Source organism: Dipodomys spectabilis, unplaced genomic scaffold (genome assembly GCF_019054845.1).
Source record: "Dipodomys spectabilis isolate Male_0828 unplaced genomic scaffold, ASM1905484v1 ptg000436l, whole genome shotgun sequence".
Lineage (NCBI taxonomy): Eukaryota > Metazoa > Chordata > Mammalia > Rodentia > Heteromyidae > Dipodomys > Dipodomys spectabilis.
The window spans coordinates 1485194-1498347 of record NW_024871113.1 but is presented as its reverse complement, the minus strand read 5'-3'; the positions used below and the strand labels follow the sequence as shown (position 1 = coordinate 1498347).

Below are 13154 nucleotides of genomic sequence, written 5' to 3'. Positions count from 1 at the left end.
AGGCAATTATTTGCCCTTCATAACTAGAGGCTGCAGTGAGATGAGTTTGTCTTTGGAAACTTCTATGTAATGTTACATTCAAGATCCATATTTGTTCCAGGAATTTTCTCATAATTTTTCCCAAGTTTATATTGACATATATGTCAATTCTGATAAAGCTTCTAACTGTATATAAAAGTTCTCTCTGGTATGTGTCTTCATTTGTTTGGTGAAGTCTCTGCTATCATTTTTTTAGCTGTCATCATTACTTGCTGTCAGGTGAATATATCAAATCATCTGTTATGCTTCATTAAGTTGACTCAGTTCCTGAAAATCAATGTTAGGAACTGTGATCTCCCCTACCCCTCCAACCCAGCTTGGGTATTATGGTAGCTCAGGTTAAAGTACAAAGCACCGAGGTGGGCACTCATGCCTGTAATCCTAGCTATTCAGGAGGCCTGAGATCTGAGGATCACAGTTCACTGCCAGCCAGGTAGGCTTTTATCTCCAGTTAACCACCTGAAGACAGGAAGTGGCAGAGCTCTAGCCTTCAGCAAAACTGCTCAGGGACAGAGCCCGGGCGCTGAGTTCAAGCCCCATGACTTAGAAAAAAAGAAAAAAGTACAAAGCAGTAGATGGTGGACTGTCATATTTGTTGTTCTGATTGTCATCTGGTCCCTTTGCCTGCCCCTTTCTGGCTATTATGGAAGTCGTGCAGCAGTGATGATCAAAGTGAATTATCCTTTTTTTAGGCATCATTAGACCCTTCTGAGGCTTCATTTACAACTTTACGCTGGTTTTTAATTTTCCAGGTTTCTGGCAGTAGTGCCATCTTTAACCGACAGTTCAGAATCTGTGTCTGGACAAAGGCCCAACACCAGTGTGGAGCAGGGGTAGGTGCTTTGTTTCTTCCTTGCAGGAGTTTAAGTTGATTCATATCTAGAGAGTATTATTTGATGTTTCATTTGCGTTTGTCCCTGTGGAGAGTAATAGGAAAAAAACTTTGAATCCTGGAAATTAGGACAAAAACAAAAAAGTATCCATAATCAGGATAATCCAAAATGGCTCACATTTTGATCCATTAGTCTTTTAAAGTACATATACTACTGTGTGTACACTTGAATTTATTCTCTGAATACAAGGCTTTATTCTGCTGTTTCCAATCAGTATTATATTTATATATTCACATACCTTTAGAAAATTCTTCAGAAGTAATGACTTCTAGTCAGTACCTACTCACATATATACAGCATTCTCTTATTTGTTGATATTTCACTTGTACCAGGTTTTCTTATATTAGAAATGTGATAGGGTTGTGTCTGTAGTAAGATAAGGTACATGAGTTTTAAAATTGTTGATACACAAAACAAAGCTGATAGCCATAAAAATTACCAAAGTTTAAATTCCACCATTGTTAGATAAAGTCATCTATCATACAGCTTCCTATGTTAATTTTTAAGGTCTTGCCGATTTTTATAAAATGCCTTTTCATTTTTTAAATGTATTTTATTAATTACTAGTAAGCAAGGTTTGTTGTTCATTATGTGACCTACATCCTTTGCCCATTCTTTGAATTCTTACTATTTGTTCATAGGGGATTTCTCTATAAGATATTTATCACCCCTCTGCTTACCTTGTTTGTTGCAAATTGATCTACCTTTCTCTTTTGTTTGACATATAAATTTAAACTTGAGCTGGTATATATGTAGACCTGTCACTGGTTCCTTTTACTCTGTTAAGGATATTTTTAATCTTAGACTACTTTTCCTTTTTTGCTTTCATTTTTCTGTAGCTAAGGCTTAGCAAATATAAATACTAAATACATGCTTCTGTTAACATCAGAATGATACTCTGTTGTAAACCATTGTGTTGTGGTTAACATAAAATAGGAAGTAAGAAAGGCATGGAGGAACACTCATATAATCTCAACACTTGGAAGGCAGAGTCAGAAGGATGGCAAGTTAGAGAGATTAGGCTGCAGTTCAGTGGTGGCATGCTATGCTACCATGCACAAGACTCTGGGTTTGCTCCCTACTACCAGAAATAGATAGGTAGGCAGATAGGCAGATAGATAGATAGGCAGATAGATAGATAGATAGATAGGCAGATAGATAGATAGATAGATAGATAGATAGATAGATAGATAGATAGATAGATAGATAGATAGATAGATAGATAGATAGATAGATAGATTGATTTGTACTGTTAAGCAAATTGTTGGTTCTTTTCCCTGTAACAGATCAGCTTGAACTTGCTGTCTCATTATTTTTACCTCTGTGTTGAATTCACAGTTCTTTAACTTTTAAGAGTTCTTCTAATCTGAATGTTTCTTTTCAAAATTCTTTTTTTTTTTTTCAGGTAAGGGGTAGGTTTATTCATCGTTCAGGCTGGCACCAGGCCATCTTGGTCCTCCACGCGGTGGGGAAAGGCCTGGGAAAGAGAGCTGGGAAAGAAAGAGAGATGGGGAAAAGAATTAAGAGAGAGCTAGAAAAGAGAAAACAGAAGAGCTAGAGACGAGCTAGAAAAGAGCAGAGAGAGCTAGAAAAGAGAAGGGAGCTGGGAAAGAGAAGAGAAGGAAAGAGCTGAGAGCTAGAAAAGAGAGAAAAAAGCTAGAAAAGAGAAGAGCTAGAAAAGAGCAGAGAGAGAGAGCAGAGAGAGCTAGAAAAGAGCAGAGAGAGCAGAGAGAGCTAGAAAAGAGCAGCGAGAGCTAGAAAAGAGAAGGGAGCTGGGTAAGAGAAGAGAAGGAAAAAGCTGAGAGCTAGAAAAGAGCAGAGAGAGCAGAGAGGTCTTTTCAAAATTCTAACTCATGCTGCTTTTGAAGAGAGAGACTGACTTGCTTATTTAATTTACCTGATTGAGAGAATTTATATAAAGTGTGGTGTCTGTACTACTGAGCTGTATATGACTGTGACAATCTAAAATTTACATCTACTGATTTCCTTTCAGATAATAAAGTACATAAAGACTCTCTTCCTGTTCCTTGCTCTGTCCTTAATTACCAATATTATAAAGGTGATAAACCTTAAATAAAGTTTATATACTATCTAAAATTATATATAAGCGCCGGGCGCTGGTGGCTCACGCCTGTAATCCTAGCTACTCAGGAGGCTGAGATCTGAGGATCGAGGTTCAAAGCCAGCCCGGGCAGGAGAGACCGTGAGACTCCTATCTCCAATAAACCACCAGAAAACCGGAAGTGGTACTGTAGCTCAAGTGGTTGAGCGCTCGCCTTGAGCTGAAGAGCTGAGGGACAGCGCCCAGGCCTAGAGTTCAGGCCCACGACTGACAAAAAAAAAAAAAAATTATATATAAGCAACTATTTAAATACTATATAAATATAGTATATAATATGTATATAGTATAAAATAGTCATACTTATTCAGTATCACTGTTAGGAGATGTATTATATGCCTTTATATATGTAAGCTACTCAACATTTACTTCTCTTAGTTAACTTTGGATCTGTTTACATAGTTTTATTGAAAATTAAAAAGTTATGTTTTTTCCAACTCTTGATCACGACCTAGACTTTATATATGTATTTCAAAATGATAAGAAGCTTTTTATCCTAAACATGTAAAAAAGTTTAAATATTGACACATTTATTGGATGTGGAGGGCTGTGTCTATTAGGCATAGAGTTATATATGTGTGTATGTATATACACTTACCAATGGATACACACATGCATATAAAACATTAAATCCCTGTGCACACATGCTGAATGAAAAACTTAAAAGGAAATACTTTTGTTGATATTCACCATCTTCTTCAGTTCTGTTTTGTATTTCAAAATGTTGGTGATAACCTTTAAGATGATTTCATAACCCCTTAGGTCCCCTGTAGTCTGAAAAATTCCTGCATCAGGTGACTTAAGTTTTTCAACTCCAGACCTGCTCATCTTAAAACTATGTTGCCTATAAATTGTTTTATTTTGTATTTTTTTTTTTTAAGATCTGGATTGCTTAGCACTTTGGTTGGAGAGAAGTCTGTGACTCAGAGATGGGAGGTAAGCTTAATGAACAGATAATTTCCCTAGTACTTTATAATCAGTGGTATAAGTGTCTATGCCTCTTGTGCTCAAGGCTAGAGCTCTGTTACTTCAGTTACAGCACTACTTCCAGCTTTTTCTGAGTAGTTTATTGGAGATAACAGTCTCACAGATTTTCCTGCCCGGGCCGCATAAAATGTATACGATAAAGAAAACTTTGTTGTTGTTGTTTTTTTGGGGGGGGGAGAGTTTTTTGTTTTTTCTGAAATCTGTTCAGAAGAAGCTGCCTTGTGCATCATTTTTTAATAAGCATAGTAGCAATAAATGATTCTCTAAAATGAATATTATCTTTTTCAAGAGAGGTGAAATCAGCAACTTCCAGTATTTGATGCATTTGAACACTCTGGCTGGCAGATCGTACAATGATCTCATGCAGTACCCAGTTTTTCCCTGGATCCTTGCAGATTACGACTCAGAGGTAAATCTCAAGACAGTTTAACTCAAAAGGATACATTTGCAGAAATAAATTAAGTATTAAAATTGCCCAATATTTTATTTACTTTGTAGTTTAGCTCCCCAGTAGGCACTATCTATTTCAAGGTGATGAGAAGTATTTCAGCTTAGTCTTGTAAACAAGTTTAAACAAGTTTAAATAATTGACCCACTTACAATGCCTCAGTTTCCTTGAGTGATAATTAATTTGCCTTCATTGGTTAGTGTCAGACCCCATCTCTGTAGTTTGGATTGTTTGCTAGAAAAAAGTGAAATGGCCTTTCTGCAAAATATTCCACCAGATAAAAGGAATTTTTTTATACTTTTCCAAGAAGCCTTAGAAGAATATTTTTCACAAGTAAGCATGTTCATGATTGAGTAGGTATCAGTAAGTAATCACATATAAATGTTACCTCTCCTTTCTTATTTTACCTCCTATTGAATTAGTTCTGATGAACCAGTTATGGGGCAAAATAAGAAAAGTTTGGCTCTCAATAAACAAGCATGCAAAAAGAAAGAAAGGAAGGAAGGAAGAAAGAAAGAAAAGAAAAGAGGGGGCTGGGAAGGTGGCTCAGTGGTAGAGCACTTGCCTTGCATGCCTGAGGCCCTGGATTCGATTCCTCAGCACCACATAAGCAGAAAAAAAAAAGCCAGAAGTGGCGCTGTGGCTCAAGTGGTAGAGCGCTAGTCTTGAGCTGAAGAGCTGAGGGACAGTGCCCAGGCCAGAGTTCAGGCCCCACGACTGGACCAAAAAAAAAAAAGTTACTCTTAAAATTGAGCCAGGTGTGGTGGCTCGTACCTACAGTCTCAGCTATACCAGAGGCAGATGTAGGAGAATAAGCTTTTGAGGCCAGTTCAAGCCCTTAGTGCACAAGACCATGAAAATCAAACCAAAAACAAAATACTAGGCTCAAGCAAGTTCAGTCTGAATACAAACAACAACAACAAAAAGTCTGGGATGCTTTGATCATTGGAAATTTTGTACATTATATTAGGGAAAGAGGGAAAGCTATCCTCAGAAAATGTTAGTGTAATGAAAGAATGGAACTCAACCTTCTCAACATGATTGTGAATACATTTCGCATTTACATTTGAATCTGTATGCTGCATCTACTGTTAATATGCGTACCTAGTACACATTTTGGTACATAAATTCACGCAATAGAAGAAAAGCTCTGGAGTAAAGGCTGATAAAAAATACAAATATTTTTCCTTTAAGTTAACCAAAGAAAGATGTAGGAAATCCAAAAAGATTTAAGTACTTTTTTTGCGCAGAGAATAGGGGACTGTAGACTTGAACATGTATCTCACAGGAATGTCACAGGTCCCCTTTTACTCCTGTTCGTCATTCTCTCCATGCATTTCTGTGTCGTACCTCTATGTTCCCATATATTTCCCTCACTGCTGTCCCGCTTGCCCCAGTTCCCACTCTCATTCATCTGTAGCTTTTTCCAGGCAGTTGAGCCTGTCTGGAATTCACCTGAACACCTACATAACACCTGTATCTCTTCTCCACCAATAATTCACCTGGCTAGCTCAATGCATTACTGAAGACACATTCAGACATCACCCCTTTGATGGAGAACACTCTTCTTTCTCTCCTCTGTCTACTTTACTCCCCAAATGCATTATAGTCTTGTGCCATGGTTCTTTTTATCTCTTTTTATTCTCATTAGTTTTTGTTTACAGTAAGTTATTTGTCTGACCCTATTTAGTATTTGTTGACTTAAGTATAATGTACTTTGCATGTAGACTTGGCAAGGACAATATAATAATTAAACTTATATTCATCTATGTTGTTCAGTTTCTCCTGCAAAAGATGTGTGTGTGTGAGCTTTTTTACTCAAGGTTAGAGCTGTACCACAGGTTTTTACTCAAGGTTAGAGCCACAGCTCCATTTCTGACTTTTTGATGGCTAATTGAAGATAAGAGTGTCATGACATTCCTGTCCAGGATGGTTTTGAACTGTTGATCCCTGATTTTCAGATCTCAGCCCCCTGAGTAGTTAGGATTACATGAGGCACTGGCTACAAAAGATTTTTTAAAGTAAATTTTGTCAGTTATGGTGCCCTATAAAAAGACAAATATGCCACAGGCACATATTTCAACTTTTTGCTTTTAAAACCTAAGGGAGTAAGTTTCCTTTCAAGTATATGAACTAGGTCGGCACAAGATGAACTTTTCAAATATTGCTGGTAGACTAAAAAAAATCATTGCAGTTGGATGTCATTTGATCTGATAGGTTCTTTAAGAAATAATGAATTTCTGGTTGCTTTAGTTTGAGGAAAGTGAAATCATGAGTGAATTTGGAGGGAGTATCTTTTTATAAAATACGGGTGAATAGTACACACACTTTTCTTCAAGATTTCAGCTCTGTATTCTATCCCACCCATGCTAGCAGATTTATAAATAATCAGTTAGGTATTATATCTAGATTGCCAGAATTTAAGGGACTTGACATTGAGTTTTGTTTTATATTCTAGGAGGTAGATCTTACCAATCCCAAGACATTTAGAAACCTGGCCAAACCAATGGGAGCACAGACAGATGAACGACTGGCTCAGTATAAGAAGCGGTATAAAGATTGGGAGGACCCTAATGGTAAGCAACTTTTTCTGTCATTGGGCTTTGTACCTAAGTTTCAGATGTAATCCATTAGTAGTCTGGCATCTTTGCACAGTTCCTCAAGCTGCTTACATATCTTTATATAGGTGCACACCTGCATATAAATAATTAGAGCAGGAAAATCCGAATTTTGCATGCAAAAGTATAGTCATGCCTCAAAGGCATTTGTAGCCAGCTCTTCAGCAGAAACCTCAGTATGTCTGCTTTGCAAGTGTCAGAAGGGTCCTATCATAATCTACCTTCCATCTTTAGTCAGGTTTGGTCCAGGATACACTTTCACATATTGGCTCTCTTTTAACTTTATCGAGTCATGCTTTAGCCCTCTTACAGGCTAAAAATGTTTAAAAATATGAATTCACTCCTTTCTTAAACTATATAACTTACTGTTGAAATTTATGTTTGATATTTATTATGTTTCCTCTTCAAATGGGCAAAACAGAAGTAGGGGAAGCCTAAACCTCTTAGTATGACTATAAGTACTATAAGTTGTGTTTCTCTCTCTCTCTCTCTCTCTCTCTCTCTCTCTCTCTCAGCCTCTGCTAAGGAGGATACATAATAACAATACATAATATATTTATGTACAGCAATTTAGAGAAATATATAGTTGCACAGCCAGAACCTAATTTAAAAATAGTTACAAGATAATATTCTGCTTCATTGGAAGACTATGTTATTAAGGGTTAGCATTCAGCAGTAGACCTCAAAACGTGATACTGGAAGGTTTGCTAACTTTTAGGGGACAGACCATGAATAAATCCTTTGGATTAGTGCCAGATAATGTGCACAAGGGATAGTGGTATCATGGTAAGTTTTCCTGCTAAAAGTGCCAGCAGTTAACTGCATTTACTGTTGCAGTCATCACAGTTAAAATTACTAGACTTTTCAAGCCTATTAGTGAATGTTGATGAGTTTTTTTTGTTTCCTTTTGTTTTCAATGACACTGTAATTGTTTGAAACAGGAGAAACTCCAGCCTACCACTACGGGACCCATTATTCATCTGCAATGATTGTGGCCTCATACCTTGTAAGGATGGAGCCTTTTACCCAGATATTCTTAAGACTACAGGTAAAACTCTTAAATTTGGGATTTTACCATTCTGCTCAAGCCTGCTTCTCATTTAAAAAATATTGTTACTATGCCTTATTTTAAAAAAAAAACTGCAAAGCTTTAGTAGTGATAAGTAGCCAATCAGAATTCAAGTAGAATTAATTGGTAGACCAAAATTGGTTAATAATACTTCATTTAGAATAAAAAGTACTGGAGTCCTTCAGTTAAGTAAGTAGCTTGCACTTTCTAGCCAGGTCCAGAATGCAGTGTGTGTGTGAAGTCATGGGCCCTGGTGGGGGAGGAGGGGAGGGGGTTAAGAAAGGAAATGGGGCCAGTCTGGGAAAAACCTTGGTAGCCATTGGATGGAAGGCTTCGGTATTTTTTCACAGTGAACATCTCTTAAGACAAATTGTGCCATGATCACTTCAAACATAGTTAGGGGCCCTTGATTAGAGGAGAAGGGTAGTGTATCTAGGAGCTTCCATAGGGAAAGTAATACACCTTTCCTAGTTGAACTTATTTGTCAACGTATAACTTTCTGATCATACTTTGAATTCTCTACTTCATTCTCATTATTATGAAAACTTGTCACATTATATATCTAATGTAACTTGACTACTTCTAACGGTAATGGCTTACATTAGAATTTTTTCTAGTAGAATATTACCAAACTATAAAAGTATTCATATTTCTTTACATTCCTGCTCTCCCACCTCAAAATTTATTCCTTAAATGACTTTTTACAATCATTGTATTTGATTGGATTTCATTTTCATTATAAAACAAAATACATTGAGCATTCTTTGTAAGGAAAATTCCAAAGAATATTGGATTTTTTTGTTGATTATTTTTTAATCTTGCTTTTTTTTTGTTCTGTCGTGGGGCCTGACCTCTGGGCTTGGGCGCTGTCCCTCAGCTCTTCAGCTCAAGGCTAGCGCTCTACCACTTGAGCCACAGCACCACTTCCAGCTTTTTCTGCTTATGTGGTGCTGAGGAATGGAGCCCAGGGCCTCACGCATGCAAGGCAAGCGCTCTACTGCTGACCCACCTTCCCAGCCCCTTAATCTTGCATTTTTAACATAGCACAATGAGAAATTGAAATGTCATCAAGCATTTGAGATTTTCAAGCCTGTGAACTGGACAGGAGCTGTGAGGTGAGGATGGTTCTATCTAGTGAGATGCCTTCTCATTTTGCCACAGGGTGGTCACTTTGACCTAGCTGACCGGATGTTCCACAGTGTGCGGGAGGCCTGGTACTCAGCGTCAAAGCACAACATGGCAGACGTGAAAGAACTTATCCCAGAGTTCTTTTACTTACCCGAGTTCCTGTTCAACTCCAACAACTTTGATCTAGGTATGTATAGCTATGCCACTAACCTAAAAAAGTTAGTCAAGGAAAGACTGATAGAAACAAGTCACTTTTCTGAAAATTATCTGCAGCAAACATTAATAAGAAAAGATTTCCAGCCGGGCGCCGGAGGCTCACGCCTGTAATCCTAGCTACTCAGGAGGCTGAGATCTGAGGATCGCGGTTCAAAGCCAGCCCGGGCAGGAGAGACCGTGAGACTCCTATCTCCAATAAACCACCAGAAAATCGGAAGTGGCGCTGTAGCTCAAGTGGTAGAGCGCTCACCTTGAGCTGAAGAGCTGAGGGACAGCGCCCAGGCCCAGAGTTCAAGCCCCACGACCGACCAAAAAAAAAAAAAGATTTCCCATAGTTTCAGTTACTGATATTTACTGTAGTTGGGTGTGTATATATGAGTTTATTTCCCAAAAGGGTTGTTTCAAACCAACAGGCCAGGAAACATTTTAAAAATTGTTAGAGATTCCATCTGTTGGTCAGATTTGGGGATTTCAGTGAAAACAAAGGTGACATGAAGGTGAGTTTGAAAGCTGTTACCATTGAAATCCACTAACAGCCATGAGCAGCATAGCAAAGTTTTTCATGGATCATTTTAATCTTGCATATTACCTGAAGCATTCTCTGTTTAGTTTATGTGCTAAAGTTTCTTAAAATAAGAATTTAAAAATAACTAAACCAAATATCAGTGACCCATGCCTATAATCCTAGCTACTGAGGAAACTGACTTCTGAAGATTGAGGTTCAAAGCCAGCCAGAGCCATGAAAGTCCATGAGACCCTTATCACCAATGAAGTACATAGAATAAGGCCAGAAGTAGAGTTCTAGCTCAAGTGGCAAAGCACTACGTTGAGCAAAAAAAGTACCCAGGCTCTGAGTTCAAGTACAGGACTGGCACGAAAGAAAATAATAAATAAATATCTAAGTAAACCCCTTTTCTTTGTCTTGTTAGGATTCTTCCTTTAAGGAAAAAATAGTACTAACTCAGTATTTATAAAAAGGAGAGGAATTTCCTCCGCTGGGCTTTTTATTACCTAGCATTTAGAGGAAGTTGATTTGACTTTGGCTACAATTTCTTGAACACAATTTGTTGATATGTGCATTTTAAGCTTTCTTTGAAAAACATAGCACAATTCCATTGTTTTCACTTTAGAACATTTGTGCCAGGTATTTTTTTTGATACATGTGTTTTCTGTTTTTTAGATTTTAGCATATAAATCATTAGCTCAAAGCCTTTAAATTTTCATTAACAGAAAAATCAGGGAAATACTCATATCCATTACATTTACATGGATTTCTTTTTCTTTTTTCTTTTGTTTTGTGTCAGTACTGGAGCTTGAACTCAGGGTCGGGCACTGTCCCTGAGTTTCTTCTTTAGCTCAAGGCTAGCATTTTACCACTTGAGCCACAGCTCCATTTCCAGCTTTTTTGGTATAGTAGAGATTAGAGACTCACAGACTTTCCTGCCTGGGCTGGCTTCAAACAATGATCCTCAGATCTAGCAAGTAGCTAGACCTCCTGTGTACTAGGATTCTAGACATGAGCCACTGGTACCCAGTTTTGGGGTTTTTTTGGTTTTGTTTTGTTTTTTTTTTTAATTCTTCAAGGCTAATTTTTCAATCCTAACTTGCTGAAATGAGTCTCAGTGGGAAGGATAATAAACTTTAGTATCCCTACCAGCAAAAGTCTCCATTACCTTTAACAACCTGAATCTCACTCTAGAGCAGGAATGGAGAGGCTGCTTAGCACACAACCAACACCATGTGCTATAGCATTTGCTTGCTTGTGTTCCTCTATGATTGACTTGAAGAATGCTGCCTTCCTCCCCTAAGGACACCTCTTACAAAGAGATAAAAATGGGACAGGTACAGAAATAAAGAGACCCCAGTCTTCCATAAATACTAGATTAATTATAATCTCTGTTATAAAGTGCCCAGCTGGACCATCTACAAGCCCACCCAAACCAACCACTTTAATATGAGTAAATAAAAAGAGGATCATATCTTTTGTTGTATTCACCTTCATAACACATCATCTTACTATCTCGAAATCACACACTTATCAAAATCACTATTTCAAATCTAAAATCACAAAACTACTATATGAAAAACCTTAGGATATGTCTTCAAGGTCTTAACTTTGGCAGTGGGTTGTGAGGTATGTTATGACAAGCACAATCAGCAACAACGAAGGACAAATTGGTCTTCGCCAAAATTGAAAACTTTGTCAAGCAAATAAAGAGATAAATGGGAATGGTGGCTTTCGCCTACCAAGAAGATGAAATAGTAGGATGGCAGAGTGAGGTTAGCCTGGGCAAAAAGGTTCTAAGGTCCTGTGAAAGAAGAAGACAGGTGTGTGGTGTAGTTCTGTAATCCCAGCTATGCAAGAGATGCAAATAGAAGGATATTGATCCAAAGCCTGCCCAGACAATAGGCCTGAGACAATCTCTGAAAAATAACTGGAAACCAAAAGAGTTGGAGGCTTCACTTGGGACATAGTGCTTGCCGGGCAATCTTACGACCTTCAGTTCAATCCCCACTACTGACAGAATTTTTTTTAAGGGAGGGTGGGAGGAAATAGCATAGGAAATTGAAAATCTTTGCAAATAATCTCTGATAAGAATCTCGTATCTAGTATCTAGATGGGAAGAATAGGGAGGGGAGAGGAAAATACTTCAGGGATCACCTTGTAAATAAGCAAATAACTATGATGTTGACAAAATGGGTTTTGAGGGAAGTAATTGGCTATGGTCTTGTTACAACTACTACGCTTTTCTATTTCTAATTAAACAACCAACTACTGTGAATTTAGTAAGTCAACATTGTGTATACTCAAGTTTTACAATGATAATCTCATTTAAACCTGTAAAAACTAAACTTCAATTACTTTCTGGAGCTATTTCAAAATGAAGAACTTATCTCCTTAAATATTAAATCCTACTTAATACATTTGTTTGTGAGTATATTTTATGGCAAATGGTTTCTTTAGTATTTCAGGATCATCTGGCTACAATTTAAGTATTATAAATATTATCTAGATGTTTTATTATAACATGATGTTTTTATTTCTTCGAGGTAGTCCCGTAGTTTTTCCGAATATTTTTTTTTCTTTTAAATGATGCAAGAACAGCACAACATTACCTTGTTTCAGGTCTCACTTTTTAATAAGAATCTTCACTTTGAAATACCCCTCAGTTCTGCACTGCTCCCTGGGGAATTTAAGTGTCAGTAATATGAGAGGCTTTATAGACTGCAGTTTTCTCCAGGAGACTCCAAAAAGGAGTCTCACAAAATGTTTCATTGAAAAGGAGCCCTGAGATGAACAGCCTTCCATAAACTGTATCTAGGAGGACGGTATATGTTAGCAATATACTATTTGTGAGTCTTGCAGGAAAGGAAAGTGGTTGGGGAGGTGTCAGGATCCATGATTTTTCCAGGGACCTTCTGTAATGAAACCATCTGATTCTGGTAGTGAATCTTCACAGTATTTCTCTGTCACTTTAGTAGGAAATTGCCATTTATCTCATTCTCTCGTTTTCTTTCTAATGTATCCTAATTGCATAGGCTGTAAACAAAATGGCACTAAGCTTGGAGACGTTATTCTTCCACCCTGGGCGAAAGGAGATCCTCGAGAATTCATCAGAGTCCACCGTGAGGTAAT

The 13154-nt window shown here is 37.6% G+C and overlaps 1 protein-coding gene across 1 annotated transcript in view; it reads left to right on the top strand.

The window, feature by feature from the left end:
• Positions 1-13154, top strand: part of Wdfy3 (WD repeat and FYVE domain containing 3) — a 265342-nt gene that overhangs the window by 231334 nt on the left and 20854 nt on the right. The window contains exons 50-56 of the mRNA XM_042668429.1: positions 792-872; positions 3933-3987; positions 4328-4447; positions 6945-7062; positions 8046-8152; positions 9335-9488; positions 13058-13149. Coding sequence (XP_042524363.1) covers positions 792-872; positions 3933-3987; positions 4328-4447; positions 6945-7062; positions 8046-8152; positions 9335-9488; positions 13058-13149 — 727 coding nt within the window. The remainder of the gene's footprint in view (positions 1-791; positions 873-3932; positions 3988-4327; positions 4448-6944; positions 7063-8045; positions 8153-9334; positions 9489-13057; positions 13150-13154) is intronic.